Here is a 25,218-nt window from a genome sequence, read left to right as displayed (position 1 = left end):
GGAGGGGCCTGGATGCTGCTGAGGGGCAGTGGCTCAGTCCGCTGCTGAGGAGGGAGTTGGAAGGGAGTGGATGCAGCTGAGGGGCACTCAGCAGTGCCCTATTGCTGGTGCCAGACAGGGGAGTAGGCGCCAGGCTGCTCCTCAGAACGGGAAGTCTGGAAAGGCATTCCAGGCCAGGGAAGTCCCTGAGCAAAGGCTGGCAGGGAGCGGGTGCTACACGCTGTGTCCCCAGATAGGAAGTACGTCCTTACCAGGAACGCTGAGCAGGCACCCACTGCCCTGCACTAGCTGGCTGGGTGCTCTTGAGCTGTGATTTCTGAACCTCTAAGATGAGGATATTGATTGCACTTGACTGAGCTGCTCTGCAGATGGGAGGCTGCATAAAGGCCCTTGCCCAGGGCCTGGAAAATAGCGTTCCCTCGGTACAGGGCTAGTGGCAGTGAGGGAGGAGAGGACCAGGTCATTGGTGTGACTGTAGCGCTGGGGGTGGGTGCATCCATTTTGACCTGTTTGTTGCAAATGATAGGAACGTGACCCAAAGTGACTTAAGCAGAGAAGGAATTTACTGTGTCCATGAAAAGAGTCAAACTGTAAAATACATCAAGAGGTTTCGTCTGAGCCAAATGTGAGTGACCACCCGAGAGGTACAGTCTTGAGAGCTCCTGAGAACATGTGCCCACGGTGGTTGGGTTACAGCTTGGTTTATATGTTTCAGGGAGATAGAAGACATCAGTCAATACATGTCAGGTACACATTGGTTCGGTCTAGAAAGGTGGGACAGCTCGAGGTGGGGCCTTACAGGTCATAGGTGCATTCAAAGATTTTCTGATTGGCCCTTGGTTGAAAGAGTTATTATCTCAAGACCTGGAATCAGTAGAAAGGAGCATCTGGGTTAAGATAAGGGGTTGTGGAGACCACGGTTCTTATTACATAAAAGAAGTCTCATAGTGGCCATCCTTAGAGGCAATAGATGGCAAATGTTTCCTATTCAGACTTTTAAAAGGTCCTAGACTCTCGGCTAATCTCTTCAGGATCAGAAAAAGACCTAGAAAGGGAAAGGGATTCTGGAATGTACATTTCCCCCACATGAGACAGCTTTGCAGAGTCATTTTGTTTTTACTTTGAGACAGAGTCTCACTCTGTCGCTCAGGCTGGAGTGCAGTGGCACAATCTCGGCTCATTGCAAACTCCACCTCCCAGACTCAAGTGATTCATCTGCCTCAGCCTGCTGAGTAACTGGGACTACAGGCACCCGCCATCATTAGCCTGGCTAATTTTTTTATATTTTGTAGAGACGAGGTTTCACCATGTTGGCCAGTCTGGTCTCAAACACCCAACCTCAGGTAGTCTGCCCACCTCTGCCTCCCAAAGTGCTGGGGTTACAGGTGTGAGCCACCATGCCTGGCCTGCAGAGCCATTTTTAAATATGCCAAAAAATATATAGTTCGGGGTGAAATATTTGTATTTCTTTCAGGGTCTGCTCTCTGTCATGTGATGCTCTACTAGAGTCAGCCTGGAATTTGGTATCTTATTGCTACAGTTTTAAGATCTCTGATTTTTTGGCTTTAGCCATCGCGCCCGGCGAGAAGGAGTCTTGCTCTTTCGCCCGGGGCTGGAGTGCAGTGGCCGGATCTCAGCTCACTGCAAGCTCCGCCTCCCGGGTTCACGCCATTCTCCTGCCTCAGCCTCCCGAGTAGCTGGGACTACAGGCGCCCACCACCTCGCCCGGCTAGTTTTTTGTATTTTTAGTAGAGACGGGGTTTCACCACGTTAGCCAGGATGGTCTCGATCTCCTGACCTCGTGATCTGCCCGTCTCGGCCTCCCAAAGTGCTGGGATTACAGGCTTGAGCCACCGCGCCCGGCTTAAGATCTCTGTTTTAATGTTAATGTCATCAGTTGTGCCTGAATTCTGAAGGGAGGAGGGTAGAATGAGACATGTCTGACTCACCCCCTCTTCCCTTCATGGCCTGAACTAGGGTTTTAGGTTTCTTTGAAATCCCCTTGGCAGAGAAGAGGGGTTCATGCCTCCCCAGTCATCAGCTGGCTGCAGGGCTTAGCATTAATTTTTAGCTTACAGCTGACTCTCATGACTGAATGCCTCCTTCAGGTGTGGCTTAATCAAGGGCTCAATTATGTCTCCAGCACCCAGTTTCTTTCTTTCTATCTTTTGACTGTGCTTTTTCTGTGCTGGCTTCATGGATAGACTTTTACCTCACCTCTGTCAGGCTCTAAATCTGCAGGGAAGAGACCCACATCTTTCAGCAGTCCCAGAAAAAGCCCCATCTCTGCCCCTGAGTAGGTAACATGACCACACTTTGATCAGCCAATTTGGCCCAAGGAATACAACGCCCCAATAGGCCAGGCTTAGCCATAGGCCCATGCCGGGAGCTAACAGGGCTGCTGACATCACCTGAGCTGGATGGCGTATTTAACACTCCATCTTAGATAATGTGATAGTCATTCACAGAGATGTGAAGTCTTCCACAGAGAGAGGAAAGAAGGAAGTGAATCTGCAATGAAGATGAATGCTTAAGAGAAAAGGGGTCTTCTCTGGTGCCCTTTGGTCGTTTACAGCATTTTACAAAACGATGTAGGTAAGGAAAAAGACTAATCTGTAATCAGAGAAACAAAGGTGCTTAGGTTACCGCTTAGGTTACCGCTGCCTGTCACATGACTCAGGTCTGGTAATCGTATTCTCTTAAGGCTCAAAATATGTTAAATTTCCAACAGCTTAGATTTTGAACAGCAACTTGTTTTCACATTCCTAAAGATGGGGAAGAGAACGCCGGGCCACAGGCAGTGATTGTCTGCCTGTGGGAGGGTGGGAGATGGGGCTGAGGAAGAGGGAGAAGCCACAGGGCAAACCCTTGACTGCCTTGGCCAGTCAGCGTGGTCAGTCCTCCAGGGTGTGGTGAGCACCCAGATGGGTAGGGATCGTGCTGGCAAAGGAACCACAGAGCCAGATAGCACAAGGCCATTTGCAGGGGTGCGGGGGGAGCTGGCAGCTTGTGGGACATTTGAACTTTACCGCACAGAAGAGGAAAGGCCACCCAAAAGTTCTGATGTGTTAGGATGTGCGTGGGTCATCAGTAGATGTCATGCGCGTCCGTGTGAAGAGACCACCAAACAGGCTTTGTGTGAGCAACATGGCTGTTTATTTCACCCAGGTGCAGGTGGGCTGAGTCCCAAAAGAGAGTCAGCGAAGGGAGATAAGGATGGGGCCGTTTTATAGGATTTGGGTAGGTAAAGGAAAATTACAGTCAAAGGGGAGTTGTTCTGTGGCGGGTAGGGGTGGGAGTCACAAGGTGCTCAGTGGGGGAGCTTTTTGAGCCAGGATGAGCCAGGAAAAGGAATTTCACAAGATAATGTCATCGCTTAAGGCAAGGACCGGCCATTTTCACTTCTTTTGTGGTGGAATGTCATCAGTTAAGGCGGGGCAGGGCATTTGCACTTCTTTTGTGGTTCTTCAGTTACTTCAGGCCATCTGGGCGTATACATGCAAGTCACAGGGGATGCAATGACTTGGCTTGGGCTCAGAGGCCTGACAGTAGGAGGAAGCCAGGCAGCAGGAGCCGGCTAGGAAGCTGGCATGTAGGTCCAGGCAGCGCCAGGTGGGTGGAGAAGCCCAGCAACTGTGCTGAGTGAGTGTGCAGGTGAGGCTGCGAATCCAGTGAGTGCGCAGGTGAGGCTGCGAATCCAATGAGTGCGCAGGTGAGGCTGCAAATCCAGTACCACCCACCTCACACTCAGGAGGCGCCCCTGCTATCTCATCCTTGAGATGTCTCTTGGGTGGCCACATGTGACCATCCCCCAGGGGCCAGAGAAGGCACCTCAAACTGAACTCCAACACCGCTAGCAGCCTGCGGGGATGCATTCTTCAGCTCCTGTTTGTTTCCTTGTGAGTTGCATGGTCAGGTCCCGTCCCAAGCATAAATACTACTGACCATTGTAAAATGGGTGTCTCCAGTGGGGTGGGTGGTTCACCTGGTCAGGAACTGCCAGACAAAGGGCATGTCCCCTCTGGGGACTCTCATGGTGCTGGAGTTAATTGCTCTCACCACAAGAGGTGAGCTCAGCCAGCATGTCTGACAGCTCCTGGCCAGCAGCAGCGTGGAACCAGGGGCCTGTTGGGACTCGCAGCAACCCTCTTGGGACTGTAATGTGCTTGACAGGACTTCTATTTAACTTTTCTTTGGTAATAATACAACATGAAAATTGTAAAATACACGCGGCTAACATTTGTAAATGTATCCTTTTAAAACACCCTCTGACACCTGGGTAATGGTTTTAATCACTCAGATTTCCGAGAACACACACAAGGGTGCGACCGTAGTCCTCCCTCCTCAGGATCAGCCAAGCCAGGAGGCAACTGGAAATATTACCACATATGGGGAATGTCCCTCATTCTTCAGCAGCGGCTGCCTGCCTGCCTGCCTCGGGCTGGGAGTGGGATGTGAGCCAGAGGGGGCTCAGGAGGGGCCACCTCCCAGCAGGAGAGAAAGGGACCCCTGGTGTTTTTCTTTCGGAGGAAAGAGCTTTATTTTTAATATAAAAACTATTCTTAACTGTCATAAAAGTCCAGAAAAATACAAAGAAGGACATAAACCTCTTAAGGAATTCCCCCACCCAGTCACAGCTGATAACTCAGTGGGAGACATGCCTCTGGAAATCTCTTTTGCACATCATCTCAGAGCTAACTGAATCCTATTTTGGATCAAGAGGGCTTATCCTGTATATCCAGGTTTGACATCCTGCTTTTTGCTTTCAAATTTGACATGGATATTTCTAGGCCAGTCAGTGACGATCTGCCCCACCTTTTATTTATTTATTTTTATTTATTTATTGACACAGAGTCTCCCTTGGTCTCCCGGGCTGGAGTGCAGTGGTGCAATCCCAGCTCACTACAGCCTCCACCTCCTGGGTTCAAGCGATTCTCTTGCCTCAACCTCCTGAGTAGCTGGGACTATAGGCGCCCACCACCACACCTGGCTAATTTTTTGTGTTTTTAATAGAGATGAGTTTTCACCATGTTGGCCAGCCTGGTCTCAAACTCCCGACCTCAGGTGATCCGCCCACTTCAGCCTCCCAAAGTGCTAGGATTACAGGCGTGAGCCACCACGCCAGCCTGTCCTACCTTATAAATGGCCATGTGGTGGCCCACTGGGAATGTGGTTCCCACAGGGGACATGTGTGTACCTGTGTGCTTTCATATGTGTGTGTGTCTATATGTGTGAGCATGTGTGTTTACATGTATGTATATGTGCATATACATGTGGGTATGTGTGTGCACACATGTGTGTATTCGTCCATTTCCACACTGCTATAGAGAAATACCTGAGACTGGGTAATTTATAAAAGAAAGAGGTTCAATTCACTCGCAGTTCTGCACGACTGGGGAGGCCTCAGGAAACTTACAGTCATGATGGAAGGGGAAGCAAGTCACGTCTTACCTGGTGGCCGGAGATAAAGAGAGAGTGCAAAGGAGGAACTGTCAAACACTTACAAAACCATCAGATCTCGTGAGAACTCACTCACTCTCATGAGAACAGCATGGGGGAAACTACTCCCAGGACCCAGTCACCTCCCACCAGTCCCTCCCTCCACATGTGGGGATTATGGGGATTCTAATTTCAGATGAGATTTGGGTGAGGACACAGCCAAACTATGTCAGTGTGTATGTGTGTATACACATACTTGTGTGTATGTATGTATGTGGATATATGTGCATGTGTGTGTATATGGGTGTGTACACATGTATGTGTGTGTATGTGTATGCATGTGCGCATGTGTATATGTGTGTATACGTGTGTGTATGTATATGTGTGTATATGCGTGTGTATGTGTGTATATGCATGTGGATATGCATGTGTGTATATGGGTGTGTATACATGTGTGTGTATATGTGTGTGTTTATGTGTGCACGTACACGTGTGTGCATGTGTATGCATGTGTGTATATGTGTGTATACATGTGTATGTGTATATATGTGTGTATACGTGTGTGTGTATGCATGTGGATATGCGTGTGTGTGCGTGTGTTGTGTGAGTAAGATGAGGGATGGCAGGTAGGAAATGAATTCCAGAAAGAACAAAGTACACATGCAAAGGACTTGGGACAGGAGGGAGCCGTGGCTGCTGGAAGAAGTATACGAAAGCTGTGTCTGGACCTGAACCCTGATAGACCCTGCAAGGCCCTGGACCATGTTAAGCAGTTGTTTTTTTTTTTGTAGCCTAAAAGCAATGGCATTTATGACTAGGTGTGCAATTGAAAACAACCCCTGTGGCTACATGGTGAAGCCCAGATTGGCTGCATAGAGGCAGGGAGACTGCTTCAGGGCAATTTGGGTCGGGGGCAAAACATGATGGCATCTTCGACACTGGTTGTGGACTGGTGAGTGTGAGAAGTGGATGGATGCAGGTGATCTGTGGGAAGTCGAGGGAGCGGAACTTGGTGATGGGAAAGCACCCCAGGTGTGGCTGCAGGCTGTGTGAGTGGGATGGTGACACCCAGCCAGATGCTCTGCGCCTGTGAGCGGCAGTCAGTCACTGTGACAGTGGGTTTTGCAAAAGAGGAAAATTTTATGCACAAGACTGCTGAGCAAAGAGACTGGAGAACAAATCTCAAACTTGCCTCCCAGAGAATAGGGCCTAGGGAGGAATAAGAAGTGGGTGATCTAAGGCGTGGGAAAGATGACTGGCTGGTGGGGAAGGTGAGGGCATCGGGATTTTGGGTGAACATGATTGAGCTACATGGTTCTTCATGGGACGCATGTTTAAGAAAAAGACAGTGTTAGCATGATCCAAGAAAGGTGTTTTTGGCCCTCTGAAGTCGGGCGTTCGCTCAGGCCTACTTGAAGGGCTCATGGTCTCTACTGGCTTAAAATGGACAAGAGCTAACAGTAAGTTCCCAAAAAACAACTTTAAGCAACCATTACTATAGCGATCCACACATTAGAGGTGTTATCTGTAAGGGAGCTAGTGGGAATTTAGTGAGGTATTGTTTGGCCACATGACTTTTAGCATAGGTTAAAAAATTAAGGCGCGAGTGACTAGAAGCAAGCAGGCAGATTAAGTTTGGAGTCCCAATCAGATGCGTCCCTCAGTTTCAAGGGTGGATGGAGTGGCCAGCACCTAGTGGAGCAGCACGTGGGCAGATGTGATTAACACCCACTGATGGGGCATGGCCAAGGGGACGCAGGATGCCCAGCCGCACAGCGGTGAAAGGTGCCACGCAGCACATGGTAGGTGTTGAGTTAGTGTGGATACGTACGGAGGAGTATGGAGAAGCCATGATCATCCTCTTCCACTCAGAGAGCTGTCCTATGGAAGAGGGTCAGATGAATCAGGTGGCGCCAACACGCAGAGCGGGATTCAGCACACGGAGCTCGTAAGAAGCAGAGCTGAGATTCAAGCTAAGGTGCTGCTGGCAGCCACTGCAGCATGCTGTCTTCTGAGTTAATAACAGTGTGGAAAATGCATTTTTTTTTGAAACAGGGTCTCACTCTGTCACCTAGGGTGAAGTGCAGTGGCACAATCACAGCTCACCATAGCCTCAACCTCCTGAGCTCAAGTGATCCTCCCACCTCAGCCTCCTGAGTAGATGGGACTACTCGCATGTGCCACCACACCCAGCTAATTTTTTACTTTTTGTAGAGACAGGGTCTTACTATGTTGCCCTGGCTGGTCTTAAATTCCTGGGCTCAAGTGATCCTCCCACCTCGGCCTCCCAAAGTGCTGGGATTTCAGTCATGAGCCACTGCATCCAGCCTGAAAATGAATTTCTAACCTGTCTTAGGTGCCCCCAACTTCCCAGTACAGACAGGCATTTTGCTCCTTAGATAGGAAAGTGTATCAGCCAGGGTTTTCCAGAGAAACAGAACTATTAGGTGGATGAATGGTGGGTGGGTGGATGGATAGATGGATAAGCGGATGCATGGATGGGTGGATGGATGGGTTGGTGGATGGATGGGTGGATGGATGGATGGATGGATGGATAGATGGATGCATGGGTGGGTGGATGGATGGGTTGGTGGATGGATGGGTGGATGGATGGGTGGGTAGATGGATGGGTGGGTGGATGGATAGGTGGGTGAATGGATGGGTGGATGGGTGGGTGGATGGATGGATGGATGCATGGATGGATGGATGGATGAATGAATGGAGGAGTGGACGGATGGATTGGTGGATGGGTGGATGGGTAGGTGGGTAGGTGATTGATGGGTGGATGAATGCATGGGTGGACAGATGAATGGATTAATGGATGGATAGATGCAGAGTAGATGGATGGGTGGATGGATGAGTGGGTGAATGGGTGGGTGGGTGGATGAGTGTGGATGGATGGATGGATGGATGGATGGATGGATGGATGGATGGATGGATGAATGGAGGAGTGAATGGATTGGTGGATTGGTGGATGGGTGGATTGGTAGATGGATCAGTGGCTGCGTGGATGGATGGGTGGATAGATAGATAGATAGATAGATAGATAGATAGATAGATAGATAGCCACAGCCATATAATAAGTTTATTTTAAGAACTTGGCTCACACAATTGTGCAGGCTGGCAATTCTGCAATGTGAAGGGCGGGCCAGCAAGCCAGGGACTCAGGCAGGAGTCCATATTCCAGGCTGGGCTTCTTCTCTGGGAAACCTCAGTATTTACTCTCCAGGCTGTCAACAGACTACATGAGGCTCCTGCATTATTGAGGGCAATCTCCTTTTCTTGCAGTCAGCTGACTGTCAATGTGAGCTGCATCTACAGCGCACTTTCACGGCAGCATCTAGACTAGTGCATGACCAAACAGCCGGGCCCCACAGCCCAGCCACGACAACACGTACAATTCAGCCGTCTCAGAACGTAAGGTGAATGGGTGGAAAGGGACTTCTTGTCTGACCTGAGGCCCTCCCGGGTCCGTGGCTCGAGGATTCGCACTCTGAGACCTTTCTGCTTGCTTGGCGGGGCAGGGCAGAGCAGGAAAACAACGCTGTAACCACAGGAGCTTTTGCAAATTGCACACTTAGTCATAAATGCCATTGCTCTTAGGCTAAAAACCTAGGCCCCTGCAGGGCCCATCCTGTCCTCACCTTTCCCTGCTCAGGTCAGACACCTCAGCTTTCTTCTTCCTCTTTTTTTTTTTTGAGACGTAGTCTTGCTCTGTCACCCAGGTGCTGGATTGCAGTGGCACAATCTCAGCCTACTGCAACCTCCACCTCCCTGGTTCCAGTGATTTGCCTACCTCACCCTCCCGGGTAGCTGGGACTACAGGCATGTACCACCACGCCCGGCTAATTTTGTATTTTTAGTGGAGACGGGGTTTTGCCATGTTGGCCAGGCTGGTCCCAAACTCCTGATCCACCCGCCTCAGCCTCCCAAACTGCTGGGATTACAGGCATGAGCCACCGTGCCCAGTGACACCTCAGCTTTCTTATGCTTCCCCCAGCAGCCAAGGTTCCTCCTGCCCCAGGCCTTTGCACACACACTTTATTCTTCCTGGAATTCATTTCCTACCTGCCATCCCTCACCCTACACACATACACACACACACACACACACACACACACAGCCAGGGGAGCAGCTCATTGCTGGAGTCCTGTGGTTTCTTGAACCGTCCTCTTACAGGCCCTGAGGCCAAATGCACACCAGGGTTTGCTCAAGCAGTGAGAGCTCAAACTGTTGGAATGTGCCTGAAAAATGAGGGCCCTACGTGAAAGAATATCTCCTTTGTTTAAACTCATCCAACTGGTCTGAGGAGAGGGTGTGTCCTGGTAGACTGAGGGTGACAATCGGAGATTTGGAGCCACATGCGTGTGTCTGAGAGATAGGTTTGCACCAGAATCCCGGACCTGAGGGCCTCCCTGGCCAAGACAAGGAAGAGAAACACAAGCAGAACTGTGTGGCTGGGAGAAAGTGTCGGGAGTCAGGAGAGTGGCGGGCAGACGCCAAATGCAGGGGCCTCGTAGGCCAGGACAGTGGTGGTGGAGCCCCGTGGCGCCACAGCAGAGAGCAGGACAGGCAGTGGAAGCTGGAGGCGTTGGGAGGCAGCGCTGCAGAGGGGAGCTCAGATTTAGATTCACAGATGCAGACAAGACATCTTGTCCCTTAGTGAGGATGGGACAGTGCTGTGAGCAGACAGGCCTGTGCTCACCCTCATGGTACTGAGAGCCAGAGAAGGTCAGCACTGACTCAGCCTTGAGGGACACAGCATGGCCCCAGGGCCTGCTTGGTGAGCGTAATCCAGGAGGGCCTCCAGGAGGAGGGGACACTTGAGTCAGGGCCAGTAGGATGAGGAAGAACTGCCAGTGAATGGGAGAGGGAGCATTGTGTGGTGCTTCCCCTGGGGTTCCTCAGCACACCGTGGAGCAGAGGAGTGGAGGAGAGGTGTGCAAGGCTGTGGAGGGGTAGGGTCCTGGGGCCACCTGATAGCCATGACATTGCCCTGCTAAGCCACTGTCCCCTCTCTGCCCCATAGGCTGTGGGGGAGGTCCCAGGGTGTGGAGGGAGAGCTCGCCTGGAGGGACAGTGGCCACCATCATTATGACAGTGACGTCACTATAGGTCCTGTAGGGACCTCCTGCTGTGAGGGCTGGAACTTTGGGGCCTCTCCCAGGGGCGTCTGAGATTGGTGGAGTCAGCGGAGCTGGGAGTACCCTGAGGGGACTTAGGGCTGGAGATTGGTGGGGGAGTTGGCCGGGACAACCTGTGCCTGCTGGAGTGGAGGTGGCACAGGTCCCTGAGGCTTCACAGCAAACCTGAGATGGCCCTGGAGGTCCAGGTGGGAGGCAGGAAGTAAGGGTGGAGGAAAGGTCAAGCCACCTAGCCTGACTCCCAGGTCTGGCTCTGCCACTTCTTGGCTATGTGACCTTGGGCAAGTCACATAGCCTCTCTGAGCGTGGGCTTCCTGAGGCGGTCCCCCTGCCATGCTGCAAAAACACCGCCTTGCAGGATGTTCCCTGGGGAAACCAGTGTACCTCAGCAGTGAGGCCGCCCCACCCTCTGCAAAGACACCCATCCCAGGCTTCCTTCCTTCCAGCTGTGCTTGGCCTGCGCAGGCCCTGGGGGTGAGGTGCACTCCTGCAGGGCCTTCAGGAACCTGGGGCCAGAGGAGCTGGCTTGAGGCCAGAAAGCTGGCCCGGCCTCTGGGGTCAACTGGGCCTCACCCACCCTGCCTGCCCTGGCAGACCCATGGAGAAAGCCTCCCTGCCTCTGGCCGAGTGAGATTGAGTGCCACTTCTGCAGCTGGCCACGGGGTAGGGACCTTTGAGCCCTTCTCACCCAGGAGGCAGTGGAGCCTCAGCCAGGTGAGGTGTGACACTCAGAATCCCGTAGCTGGAGCCCAGAGTTAGGGACAGACCTCCTGCTGGGGACAGCCCCTTATGTGACCCTCACCCAGTCTTCCAGACACCCAGGCAACCAAGTTCTGTTCTCACGCTGCAGACAGAAAACAGGACTGGAGCCTGGGGAGAGGTGGTCCCTGCCAGCCCCCTAGACCCCTGACCCCCAAGTCCTGGGCCCTGTAGACCACATATGAGTGGCCCAGCCCAGCCCAGCCCATGTGCTCAGGACACCCCGGCCCCTCCCTGTTGCTATGGTCTGCCAAACCAGGCTGCTCCCCGGGGCCTCTGGTGATGCGGTGTCCCAGGCCCAGTGCCGCACTCCCAGAGAAGGTAACCATTCACAGCAACTTCAGAAGCCACCCAGGTGCTCCCTCCAACACCTCAGCCGCACCACCCCTCCACCACCCCTCACAGTCATCCCCAAGGGTACCTCTGCTTCCCACACCCACCTCCCAACACCCTGCCAGCCTTCCTGCTTGCCTGCCAGCTCCAAGTCTTCCTCGAATCGCCCTCCCCAGAGGCTCCCACAGCCTGGAGCCCATGGTGTCATCCTCACACCTGCCCTTCTCTCCTTCCCCAGCATGCGGGGCATGACTGCCCACCGTCTGCTCCCTCTCCATTTCTCCCTCCTGTGGCAAAGACCTGACCCCAGCTAAACCCAAGAGACCATTCACTCACCAGTCCTCCTCCCTTTAAATACGCAATTGCAGATGGTAGGGGGCACTGCCCAGCCATCCTGCCACACCACCCCCGACACCTTCTCTCTGCCTGCCAGCACCTTTGCGCCCCTCCCCTAGCCTCCCCCAGCAGGAAGCAGGAATGTGGCCACAGGGAGGCCTGGCCCAGGCGCCAGCACTGAACTCGCCTGCCCTTCGCCCTTCAGTGTCAGCCTCCAGTCCTTTACATATTTACTTATGTGTCAGTTCACCACCCCAGCCTATCCCTGCCAGGGGCCTTATGTCTCTGGCTTTCCATGTCTGGAACAAGGTCTGATATCACCAGGTCTTGGATAAAGCTAGAAATGATTTTTCTTTTTCATTCCTTTGATCGCATTTGTCTTGATTGTTCCACCGTAATTCAGAAGATGGTGATTTGGAACCTGTAAGTGCAGGGCTGCTATCTTAAATGACACATTGAGTGTCTTAAATGTCTTAAGAGGCACGGTCTGAAATGACAATTCTGTTTCTGTGGACTGGCTGATGGATTTCTCAGCACCAAGAAACCCTGATCTCAGCACCATGCAAGTGGTTCATTTCTGGCAAGCACCGGGATTCTTTTCCTCTTCGCAAACTCGAGATAGCAGCAGGCGGCCGAGGGCCTCTTCTTGGCGGACTTGCTGGATATACTCTGTGTGTGTGTGTGTGTGTGTGTGTGTGTGTTTGTGATAGAGACAGAGAGAGAGAGAGAGAGTGACTCTGGGCCCAGATTCAACTAAAACATGGCATTCTGGGGGATTTCCTGAGTCCCTCCTCCAGATCACCCCAACTACTGGGGCTCCAAAATCCAGTGCATACCTCACAGATTTGGTGACTTTTGCGAAATGCGTGAATGGCAATGGTTTACACTTTTCATAGTTGACCAGATGTCTCCACTTTCATTTTCTCTTTTGCTAATCACAGTGATTCTAATATAGCACTTGAGTTTTTTGTTTGTTTGTTTTTTGAGACAGGGTCTCACTGTGTCACCCAGGTTTGAAATGCAGTGGTGTGATCACAGCTTACTACAGCCTCAACCCCCTGGGCTCAAGAGATCCTCCCACCTCAGCCTCCTCAGTGGCTGGGACTCTAGGTATACGCCAGCACACCCAGCTGATTTTTGTAATTTTTGTAGAGATGGGGTCTCGCCATCTTACCCAGGCTGATCTCAAACTCCTGCGCTCAAGTGATCTGCCCGCCTTGGCCTCCCAAAGTGCTGGGATTACAGGTGTGAGCCACCATGCCCATCCAAATTGACCACTTTAACTGTTTTATTTTATTTTATTTATTTTTTTTGAGATGAAGTCTTACTCTGTCACCCAAGCTGGAGTGCAGTGGTGTGATCTTGGCTCACTGCAACCTCTACCTCCTGGGTTCAAGCGATTCTCCTGCCTCAGCCTCCCGAGTAGCTGAGATTACAGGCATGCACCACCATCCCCGGCTAATTTTTGCATTTTTCGTAGAGATGGTGTTTTGCCATATTGGCCAGGCTGGTCTTGAACTCCTGACCTCAGGTGATCCACCCACCTCAGCCTCCCAAAGCGCTGGGATTACAGGTGTGAGCCGCCACCCCAGGCCCATTTTAACCATTTTGAAGTGTACCATTCAGTACCGTTCACTGCATTCACAACATTGTGCCACCAGCCCTACTCTCCAGCTCCAGAACATTCCAGCTCCGGAACATTTTCTTCACCACAAGAGGAAACCCCATACCCATTAAACAGTCCCTCCCCATTCCTCTCTGCCCAGTCCCTGGCCACCATGAATCCATGCTCTGTCTCTATGGACTTGCCTGTTCCGGACATTTCAGAGAAGTGGAATCGTACACTATGTGGTCTTTGGTGTCTGGCTTCCTTCACGGAGCCAGCAGGCGTGTTTGGGGCTTGCCTATGCTGTGGCATGTGTCGGAACTTCACGGCCTTTTAAGGCTGAAGGGTATTCCGTCACATGGACATGCCACATTCTGTGTATCTATTCGTCCATGGATGGACACCTGGCTTGTTTCCACATTGCAGTGATTTTGAGTAATGCTGCTAGGAATGTGGACGACCGTCATCTGTCTCAGTCCCTGTTTTCTTCCTCCGGGTGTCCATCCAAGAGTGGATGGCTGGGGCATATGATAACTGTGTGGAACGTGTCGCAGAACTGTGGAAAACTGCTCCCCACATAGCTGCACTGAAGCCGTACTTTTCAGAGGGCAGCAGATAGGGATTCCGGGCAGAGCCTGGCCTCTTCCTGCCACTAGCCTTCTCCAGCCTCCTTCCAGTTCCTCTCTCAGCCCCACCCAGGCGAGGCAAGGGAAGCATCCCTGTGGATGGAAAGCCCCAGGCTCCCTGGAAAGGCTCCTCATGGGAGGGGATGCCTGAGCCAGCTCTGAGGGATGTGGGGTTTCTCAGAGTCTGCTGAGGAAGACAGGCAGGAGAGTAGGGGCTGCAGGCCCTGCAAGGCAGAGCTAGAAGGCAGGTGGCTGCTTGGCGAGGCGCTCCACAGAGCTTGCGGTGGCTGAGGTCATACTAACACATGCGGCCAGCACCCACAGGTACACTCCACAGCCAGTGCTGGCCTATGTCCACGCCTTCCTCCCCACAGCTCCAGGGTGTGGGCTCTGGGGGACCTCATTCCACAGATGAGCAGAGTGAGGCTCCAGGGGCTAACTCACTCCTATGGCATCCCAGAAGCACTGGCATCCACGCCCTGGCCACCAAGCTGTGTGCCTCTCCACGGTGACACCAGACAAGAAGCTGGGCTCAAAGAGGCGTAAGAAGTCTCTCACACTCACACACCAGGGCCTTCCGGTGGAGGGAGGGTTTGCGCCCGGGCCTGGGCCCTGCCTGGCATCGTTGCTCACTGTCCACACCCCAGCCTCCTGGGCTATGAAGTCCAGGGAGTTAAACCCTCCACCTCCTGCTCTCAGATGGCAGCTGTGACCGCTCACTGAAGTAACGAATATGACCGCCGAAGGAAATCTATAAAAGCTCAGATATCCGCGGGCAGGTAGGGGTCCTGATCCAGGATGTGTTAATGAACTCGGTCTGCAGCAGCAGATGCGTTTGTAGGGGTCAAGAGTGGAAGGTTCGGCCGGGCGGGGTGGCTCAAGCCTGTAATCCCAGCACTTTGGGAGGCCGAGACGGCGGATCACGAGGTCAGGAGATCGAGACCATCCTGGCTAAACGGTGAAACCCCGCCTCTACTAAAAATACAAAAACTAGCCGGGCGAGGTGGCGGGCGCCTGTAGTCTCAGCTACTCGGGAGGCTGAGGCAGGAGAATGGCGTAAACCCGGGAGGCGGAGCTTGCGGTGAGCTGAGATCCGGCCACTGCACTCCAGTCCGGGCGACGGAGCAAGACTCTGCCTCAAAAAAAAAAAAAAAAAAAAAGAGTGGAAGGTTCTGGCTCCAGCTCCACCACTGGGCGCTGTGTGTTCCCTGTGTGTCCCTGACAGGGTCACCGTCCCTGAACTCAGTTCTTTCACTGCAGAGAGGGTGCCAGGAACCGCCAGGAGGCCGGGCACGCTGAGGGCCACCCCGTCCTCAATGCAATCCTGCCCCTGCGTTGCTTGGCGGCAGCACATGGCCCAACGGTGTCCCTTGCTGCATGCTAACTGGTCCCTTCTGTTTTGCCTTTTTGTTTGAAGAGACACTTGTCGCCCGAGGAGTTCCAGGAAGTGTTTGGGATGAGCATCGAGGAGTTTGACCGCCTGGCCCTCTGGAAGAGGAATGACCTTAAGAAGAAAGCCCTGTTGTTCTGACAGCTGCCAGCCTGCCCCACCGGTGTGTGCCAGGCGCCGGGGCGAGGGGTCCCTGGCGAGCACCACGCACACCCCTCCCACATACCTTGCTCTGGCTTCTCTGTGTCGATGGGGTGGGCAGGAGGGGGTCCCCCAGCAGGTGCAGCCCCTGTGCCTGCCGGCGACGCTCCTGCCTGTAGTTTAGGGCCGAGATGGCTAGCTTCACACCGCCCTTCCCCGCTGTGGCTTGGTGTCAGGGAGAGGCTGCAGAGTGGCTGTGTCGGGCATTAGACGGAGCACACAGGTGGCTGCAGCCCAGTCCACCTTCCCAGCATCCTCGAGGTGCCCTGGCCCTGGTGCTAGGCACGTGGGGGACAGAGGTGGCTGGGATGGGAGCTGTGAGACTTGTTGATGACAGGTGCTGACACCATTGTTGGGGATGGGCACATGGCCCTTCGGAGCCTGGGCAGCCTGGCCTCACAGGTGGACTCGGAGACGGGGCAGGGAGCGTCCGGGACAGTGCCACGAGTGGGGTGTGTGATTTTTGCGTCTGTGATGAGTCTCTATAGGGACAAATGTCAACAAGGGACAAGACAGGGCACCTCCCGCCAGCGCCCCTCCGTGCGCTGCGTTCCTCTTCAGATCACCCCCTAGATGCCTACACAATATCTTTAAAGTAACACAGAAGTTTTTATTTTATTAAAAAGTATAGCCTACTTACACGCGAGATGACATATATAGAGTTTAATTTTACAGTCCCCCTGCAGGGGAGCGGCCTCCAGCCTTATTCTCCACCGCTCGGATCTGTGTGGTTTCAGTCAGTTCTTGGTGTGGTCCTCATACACAGAGCTCCCTGTCTGCTTTCTTTTTTCTTTCTTTTTTCTTTTCTTGTCACACAGGTAACCTTAAAGACAGACCCCTCTAAATAACGCTTTGTAAATACACGTGAAGGAGAGCCGCCACTGTTTTCCTTGCGGCTATTTTTCCAAATCTTGGAGAGAAAACATCCTCTTCTGAGGGCCAAAGGCCCAGAATCAAGCGTTTCCACGTACCCGGCCTGACACCCGACACAGCTCTCGGTGCACCATCCTTGTGCTGCGGCTGGCGGTGTCTTAGCCTGAAACAGAAACCCCACCCGCCCCAGGAGCGATGTGCTCCCTGAAACAGACGACCACACGCTGTTGGGGAGACCGGGATGGAGATGGGATGGAGATATGGCTCTTCTCATCTTCGAAACCAGCAGGGCATCCTGGAGCGGGAGGCTGGCTGGTCTCCCCAAGCGAAGGCGTTGGTGTCCGTCCTTAGGCGTGCGTTAGGGTGCAGCGCCGGTCGTCACAGGATGCGGATAAGCGCGCTGAGAGGTGGATGAAACACCAAAGTCTGTTTCCCCGTCCGCAGTGGGTGTTGCCTCTTTGTGTGTGTCCCGATGTTCCTGCCTGTGAGTCGGCCTTTCTCTGCTTCCTTAGCGCCCATGACACGCCAAGTCCCGTTTCGCACTCGGCTTCTTACCCGCCCGGCTCGGCTAAGGACGGGGAGTTTTTAGCACCTAATATGCTTCCTGCCATTGAGCAATCTGAGCCTGAGCAACTGGAAACCCCCATTTCTCATTAGTGCAATGTCATGTCTGATCCCAGGAAGCCTGGAAAATAAAAGACGATGCATTATAACTTGCGGAAGTACAAGACCACTTGTTATGAACTTGTGTGATTTGAAAGGCAAGGCCCCTTCTGCAAGTAGTGCTTGGGGAGGGCACCCGTTCACCCGTTCCAGGCATAGCGCTGGGTGTGTTCACAGGGCAGGCGAGGCCTTGGGGAGGGGCCAGGTGTTCCCACTGGACATTCCCCAGGGGCAGCTTGCACAGATGCATTCCTGGGCCCTCACCAGGGCCAGGCCCTCTGCTGATGGCAGTGATGAGGGAAACCTGATACACACCTGCCCTGGAGGTTGGGGAGACGAGGACAGCAAGGCTGATCGCTGCTCTGTGGAGCTGGCCCCAGGGAGGTCCCAAATACACCACCAGGTCAGGGGAAGCTTTCTAGACAAGATGCTGCCCAAACTAAGTCTTGGCAAATGGGAGATAAGGGGACAAACACTCCCCATAAGGGCAGGGCATTCTGGGCACCTGGAACAGCAGTAGCAGAGGCGCTGAGGCTGGACACAGCCTCCCAAGTTCTGGAAATTTCGGTGGCTGGTTATGGCTGAACACAGGGCCAAGGAAAAGGGTGGAAGGAAAGAGACTGGAGGCAGGGCTCCCACGTGGGATTAAACAGTGCCCTGCTGGGATTAAACATCTCATCATCGCTAATCTTATTCCAATGACATTCATGATTCTTTCTAACTTTGGGTCTTCCCCACAAAAGCTTGTCCCTACACACAACCTGCCACCACCGTCTACCCAGTTACACACTCAGAAATCAGCGTTCTCCTCGGTTTCTTACCCCGGGCCCAAGGACAACTGTCCACAAGCCCTGGTAAGTGCCGCCTCCCAAGCATCGGCCTACAGCTCTCCACCTGCACAGACGTCCCCAGTGGGGCATGCTGAGAACAGGAGGTGGCACTCTGACCCATGACCCTAGACACAGGAATAAGCCTAGTCTGGCCCTGGCAGCCAGGACGTGCAGGCACCCTGGCCACACTCAGGCCCCTCCCCTACTACAGCAGAGCCTTCCTCTGCCGTCTGCTCCCACACTCGCCCCTGGGCAAATTGTGTCCACCCAACGCCAGAGTGATGCTTTGAAAACATCAGTCAGATCACACCAAGCTCCCAGCGGCCTTCTTCTGCGGCTTCAAGAGCCAGGACTTGTGCGACCCCCACTTGCCATTCCCGTCCACCACCCCCCGCCACTGTGTTTGTCCCCATGGTCACAGTCCCAAACTGTGGCTCTCTCTGAGTTCTTCAGACACTAAGCCTTCTGGTTTTCACCCACGATCTCCCTCCTGGGGGAGCTCTGCTTCTTCTCAACACAGGGCCCCTCCCTTCCTTCTCAGTTCAACTCAGAAGCTCCCCCCTCAGACAGGGCCCTCCGCTGACTTTCCAAATTGCCACCTATCCCGATGTTCCTCACAGTACCTCCTCATGCCCTCTGTGTGTCAGCAGTTTCTTCTATTTTATTTTATTTTATTTTATTTTATTTTATTTTATTTTATTTTATTTTATGTATGTATGTATTTATTTGAGACTGAGTCTCACTCTGTCACCCAGGCTGGAGTGCAATGGCGCGATCTCAGCTCACTGCAACCTCCACCTCTCGGGTTCAAATGATTCTCCTGCCTCAGCCTCCCGAGTAGCTGGGATTACAGGCATGCACCACCACACCTGGTTAATTTTTTGTATTTTTAAGTAGAGACGGGGTTTCACCGTGTTAGCCAGGATGGTCTCGATCTCCTGACCTCATGATCCGCCCTCCTCGGCCTCCCAAAGTGCTGGGATTACAGACGTGAGCCACCGCGCCCGGCCCACAGTTTCTTCTTTCTCGCTTTATTGACCATTTCTGTCCATCAAACCCTAAGCCCGAGAGGGCTGACGACTTTGTAACCATGCTCTATGAACTGGGAATGTCTTTGGAGTATTTCCTAGCAAGGCTGGAGCCCATCTAGTTTCTGTGCTTTCCCCAAAGAGTCTCATGGCGCTCGTGCTTCTAGAACAGTGCTGTCCAATCCCACTGCCCGTGATGACGAGGACATTCTACATCCGCACTGTCCAACACGCCAGCCACCAGCACTTGAAATGCAGCCGATGTGAGTGGAACTGAGATTTCAATGTAACTCTTTTAGAGTTCAGGAGCCACATGTGGCTACTGGCTGTGTACTAGACAGTGCAGTGCCCTGAGGATTAGAAACTGCTGCTGCCCTAAGCTTAGACGTGCATGTCCACAGGCCCTGCGATCTGTCACTCTTGTCTCGCAACAACTGTTCATTGGTGCCTGGTCTATAGGATCCATTGAGAATGCACTTGCTGAGCATGCATCTGTGCCCGGCACTGCCCTGGCTGCAGGGATGTGCTTGGCACAGTTCTTGCCTTCCAGACTCATGACATCTGCCATCTGAACCTCAGAGCCCCAGGTTCTAAGCCAGTTTGGCTCAGTCTTCCATGCCAGTCTTCGTGTCTGCCAGTGGCACCAACCTTCCCAAATCAGCACCACCCTGGGCCTGTGTGAGGAACTCCCGGGAGAGATGGGCAGGGCAACATCGGTGCCTTCAGGGCCTCTGTCCTCAGCCCTTCTCCCCAGGGCAGCTGTGTGCATTCCAAGCTACTTAAATCGGAACCAAAAGCTTCAGAATTCACTGCAGCCATGTGAGAGAACGTGACTATCTCACACAGGTCTTAGTGTTCAGTTGAAAAGTGACACTTGTCACCTCTAGTGGTTGGAACTAGTCACATGACCCTGCCCAGCTGCAAAAGGATCTAGGGAGCACAGGCGTTCGTCTGTCTGAGAAGAGGGAGGATGAGAACCGGGAGCAAGCCTTACCAACTACAGCTGAGGCTACACGGGTGTCTTCTCTTCCCCAAGTCCAAGCTCCAGTGCCTTCAGTGGCTCTTGGTGGGAACTCACTTGGAGCCCTCCCCTGCCCTGGCCACCATCCTCTCTCGGTGAGCCATTCACTCATCCATCCACACAGATCTGCATGCTGGCTCCAGCCTGGCCCCCATAACCACCAAGTCTCTGCCATGTGCAGTGACCCCCCCGGAGGGCTTTCACCCACAGAGCACCATGTTCTCCTGTGTGACCTGCTGAACCCAGCCCAGGTGATCGGACCAAGGATGGCCCCTGAGCCATCGGCAGAGTGAAGCCCTAGTGGCCCAGGGCAACGGATGTGCCCCATGGAGAGACTTTGCTCTACTTGGACATTGATCTACCCAATCTGAAGCTCTCCCAGGGAGGTCATGAAATAGGGAGTTGATGGGGGGTGGGCAAAGCAGGGAACACTCAACCAGAAGCCTGAGCCAGCAGAGGCCATGGGTAAAGAGAAGGGTAGAGAGATGCTAGCCAGGAGAGGAGGAAGAGGGGTAGCCCAGAGGGCATTGGGGCTGGCAGAGTCTGGTGAACTTTGCTGATCACTTGGGCTGCACTTAAGCTCACCCTGCCTCCCCCTGGGTTCTTTTTTTTTTTTTTTTGAGTTGGATTCTTGCTCTGTCGCCCAGGCTGGAGTGCAGTGGCATGATCTCGACTCACTGCAGGCTCCACCTCCCAGGTTCATGCCATTCTCCTGCCTCAGCCTCCCAAGTAGCTGGGACTACAGGTGCCCGCCACCACACCCAGCTAATTTTTTGTATTCTTAGTAGAGATGGGGTTTCACCCTGTTAGCCAGGACGGTCTCGATCTCCTGACCTCGTGATCCGCCTGCCTCTGCCTCTCAAAGTGCTGGGATTACAGGCGTGAGACACTGTGCCCGGACTTTTTTTTTTTTTTCTGAGACAGAGTTTCGCTCTTGTCACCCAGGCTGGAGTGCAATGGTGAGATCTTGGCTCACTGCAACCTCCACCTCCCGAGTTCAAGTGATTCTCTTGCCTGAGCCTCCCAAGTAGCCGGAACTACAGTCTTGAGCCACCACGCCCAGCTAATTTTTTGTATTTTTAGTAGAGACGGGGTTTTACCATGTTGGCCAGGCTGGTCTCAAACTCCTGACCTCAGGTGATTCACCCACCTCAGCTTCCTAAAGTGCTGGGATTACAGGTGTGAGCCACCACACCTGGCACCATCTGGGTTCTGAGTTGAGAACCAGCATGAGGAGATGGATCGTGGCCCAGGGAAGGGATCAGTTTCCCTAATGCACCAGTCCTCGAATCCTGAAATGCAGAATTTCTGGAATGACTGAGTTGATTTTTCATTTATTTATTTATTTATTTATTTTTTTATTTATTTATTTATTTATTTATTTATTTATTTTGAGACAGAGTCTCACTCTGTTGCCCAGGCTGGAGTGCAGTGGCACGATCTCAGCTCACGGCAACCTCCTCCTCCCAGGTTCAAGTGATTCTCGTGCCTTAGCCTCCTGAGCAGCTGGGATTACAGGCATGCCGCCACTACACCCAGGTATTTTTTCTATTTTTAGAAGAGATGAGGTTTCACTGTGTTGTTGGCCAGGCTGGTCTTGAACCCCTTGCCTCAAGTGATCCTCCTGCCTCAGCCTCCCAAAGTGCTAGGATTATAAGCCTGAGCCACCACGCCCAGCCCCTGCTCAGTGTATTTTAGATCAGAAAAGTCTTCCACTGTGGCCCACCCCCATCCTCGCCCCAAACCTGGACCTACGTCCCTCCAGGGTCATAGCTGGCTGTGCAGGGTGAAGAAGAGGCAGCTGCATGGTACAAAATCTGCTTGTGATCCCAGGGGCATGGGTCTCCAGGCCCACCTCCAGCCCAGGCCTGGGGCCTGACCAGGGAACCCCCATGGGAGGTGAAGAAGAGCATCATCATAGCATGCATTTCTTCCTCTCTGACCATGTGGGGCCTGTTTCCTGAAAAGGCCGTATATGCAAATTGGCCCCCAAATGCAGAGGGAGCCAAGAAACCAAAGAAAGAGGCAGACAAATCCAGTTTCTCAGTAAAGGGTGGTTTATGAGGGGGAACTTAACAAACAGAAATGTGGTCTCTGGCAGCCACAGTAGATCTCTGCACCACAACCACGCAGACCCACAGATTGGGGAAAAAGTATACGTGCTCTGGAAGGAATGTGTAGGTGGCTGCGGGCGTCACAGCCTATCATGTATGCAACACCAAGGGTTGTTTTGGAGGAAAGGCTAGTGAAGAGGTGTTTCTACATAAAGAGCAATACATCAACTCGACATCTTGGAGGCATTCCCGGGCTCGGGTTAGTCAGGAGCCACGTCCCGGATTAGGATTTAAAATAAAGTCGCTCTTATCCCCACGGGGTCCTCAGAGAATCCTAGGAGGCCGACCCTTCCTGAATCCCCACTTTATGAATGAGGAAACTGAGGCACAGAGCGAGGCAATGTAACTTGCTCAGGATTACCCAGGTGTCAATGACTGGGTGAGAGATCTAGTCATTCACGCCACTCCACACCCCACACTCTGGCTTGTGATAAGATGCATCATCTTGCCTAGGTGTGTTTCTGAGCAAGCCTGCCCAGGGGCCAGGAGCAGAGCTTGGCGTGCAGGTCACTCTTACAGCAGGCCGCCGACAGCCGGGTATCTTACCAATCAGAGAAGCCCCTCACGTGCCTGGGAGGAGCAGGTGGCACATTGGACGGGGACCAGGGGTGGTCCTGCAAGGCTGCTTCCTTCCAGATACCCCCCTCCCTCAATAGGCTACCAGGGCTAATGCTGGACGCCTGGGCTCCAGCTGTGTGGACAGGTGGGTCCTGGCCACCATGCTAGTGAGGGTAGCAGCTGATTATGGGCTGGACGGTGGAGCCCGGTGTCCCCTGTCGGGGAGGCTGCTTCCTGTCACCCTTGGTTCTTGAGGCTCCCCAGAGGGTCTCTGTCCCCCTGGGAATACTGCACATGCTCCATTGCTTGTGGCCATGCCTTTATCAGGTACACTTCCTTCTGGCCCCAAACCCCAGCTGGGTCCCTTCCCTTGTCGCTTCCAAAGCAGCCATCCCTAAGCTGCCTTCATTCTGTGCCTGTGGAGGGCCCTCCCCCACTCTGTTGTTTTGCCCTCTCCTTGCTGTGATCCACCTCACTCCCCTTTCTGGGTTCCCAGGCTGCCCCATTGCCTGGAGACAAGACCCATTTATTTTTATTTATTTATGTATGTATGTAGGTATGTATGTATGTATGTATGTATGTAGAGATGGAGTCTCGCTCTGTCACCAGGCTGGAGTGTAGTGGCACAACCTCGGCTCACTGCAACCTCTGACTCTCTGGTTCAAGCGATTCTCCTGTCTCAGCCTCCTGAGTAGCTGGGATTACAGGCACACGCCACCACACCCAGCTAATTTTTGTATTTTTAGTAGAGACATGGTTTCACCATGTTGGCCAAGATGGTCTCAATCTCCTGACCTCGTGATCCGCGCGCCCTCGGCCTCCCAAAGTTCTGGGATTGCAGGTGTGAGCCACCGCGCCCCGCCAGAGACCCGTTTATTACTTAAGCTAATGCAACTTACACAAGTGAAAGCTGCATCATTTCAGAATCTGGTCCCCATTGCCCTCCTCCCAACCCCACCTTCCGGAGGGGATGAAGGCTGATGCTGGGGGAGTAGCCCACCCATTCGAGCAGACTGGCTGGGGTTAGGGCGGGTGCTCTGTGGAGAAGTCTGGGGTTCAGCAATCTCTGTACCACAGAGCCGAGAGGGGCGCGTCCCTAAGCATAAAAGCACTTCTGAGCAATTAAATGGGAGAGGAAATCAGTGCTTCCCTGGGGACCACCAGAGGCTGCCGGGCCTATTGCTGAACCAGGTTTCATAAATAGAAGAGCTTTCTTTTCTCATGTCCGAATTGTGAGGCTCATTTCTCAGCCAGGCATCCATTCTGAGAGCTCCATTAGCAAACCCTGCCTGCTACCAGCTTCCCCTTCCTCTAACACCCTGAGTCTCTCTCAATTGTAACACTTAGATAATGTGCCGCTCCTCTGCAGGGGCCGTGGGGACTCCTCACCCACAGAAGGCTCACTGAGGATCGACAGACGAAGGCAGACTGATAGGGGAAAAGGCACACATGTTTACTCACATGCATGGGGCGGCTGTGGGGAGCAACGGAGTGAGCACCTTAATCCCCCAGTGGGGTGCAGAAGCTTTTCTACCCTTTTTCATAGGGGAGGGTGGAGATAAAGAATGTAGGGAATTTTTTTTGTTGTTTTTTTGAGATGGAATTTTTTGAGATGGAATCTTACTCTGTTGCCCAGGCTGGAATGCAGTGGCTCAATCTCAGCTCACTGCAACCTCCACTTCCTGGGTTCAAGCGATTCTCCTGCCTCAGCCTCCCGAGTAGATGGGATCACAAGCGTATGTCACCACGCCCGGCTAATTTTTGTATTTTTGGTAGAGACCGGGTTTCACCATGTTGTCCGGGCTGATCTCAAACTCCGGACCTCAGGTGATCCACCCACCCTCAGCCTCCTAAAGTGCTGGGATTACAGGAGTGAATCACTGTGCCTGGCCTGTAGGGAATTTTTAGAGGAGCAGGATTTGAATATCAGGGAGAATATTCAATGTAATGCAATGTAATGTAATGTAAATGAGTCTCCTATTTGTATAGTGCTGAATATCCCCACCTGTTAAAACAATTAAAATGAAAGACATTCACTTGTAAAGGGTTCTCTTTGGAATTTGAATGGGTCTGAGAGACAAACATTATCTTGTGGAACAAAATATAAGCTCTCAAAGAAAAGAAAGACAGTTGATTTTTTTATACCATCTTGAAGTTACAGAAAAAAATAAGGGCTCGGATCTCAGCAAAACAGGTTATGGAAGGGAAGAGGAGGAAACCTCACAGGTAGCAGCCTTCAGAGAGAATAGATGGGAAATGTTTCTTTCAGGCCTCTAAAGGCGTCCGACTTAGTTAAC

General features: G+C 52.8%; 1 protein-coding gene across 1 annotated transcript in view; it reads left to right on the top strand.

Annotated features, from left to right (window-relative positions):
* The window catches only part of LOC111538969 (actin-binding LIM protein 2), an 89,893-nt gene extending 73,413 nt beyond the window's left edge, over window positions 1-16,480 (top strand). Inside the window, exon 14 of the mRNA XM_026448278.2 lies at window positions 15,661-16,480. Within this exon, the coding sequence (XP_026304063.1) occupies window positions 15,661-15,774 (114 nt within the window). The 3' untranslated portion in view covers window positions 15,775-16,480. The remainder of the gene's footprint in view (window positions 1-15,660) is intronic.
* The last annotated feature ends 8,738 nt before the right edge of the window (window positions 16,481-25,218 follow it).

This window comes from Piliocolobus tephrosceles, chromosome 3 (genome assembly GCF_002776525.5).
Source record: "Piliocolobus tephrosceles isolate RC106 chromosome 3, ASM277652v3, whole genome shotgun sequence".
Taxonomy (NCBI): Eukaryota; Metazoa; Chordata; class Mammalia; order Primates; family Cercopithecidae; genus Piliocolobus; species Piliocolobus tephrosceles.
This window is presented reverse-complemented; position numbering and strand designations above follow the sequence as displayed.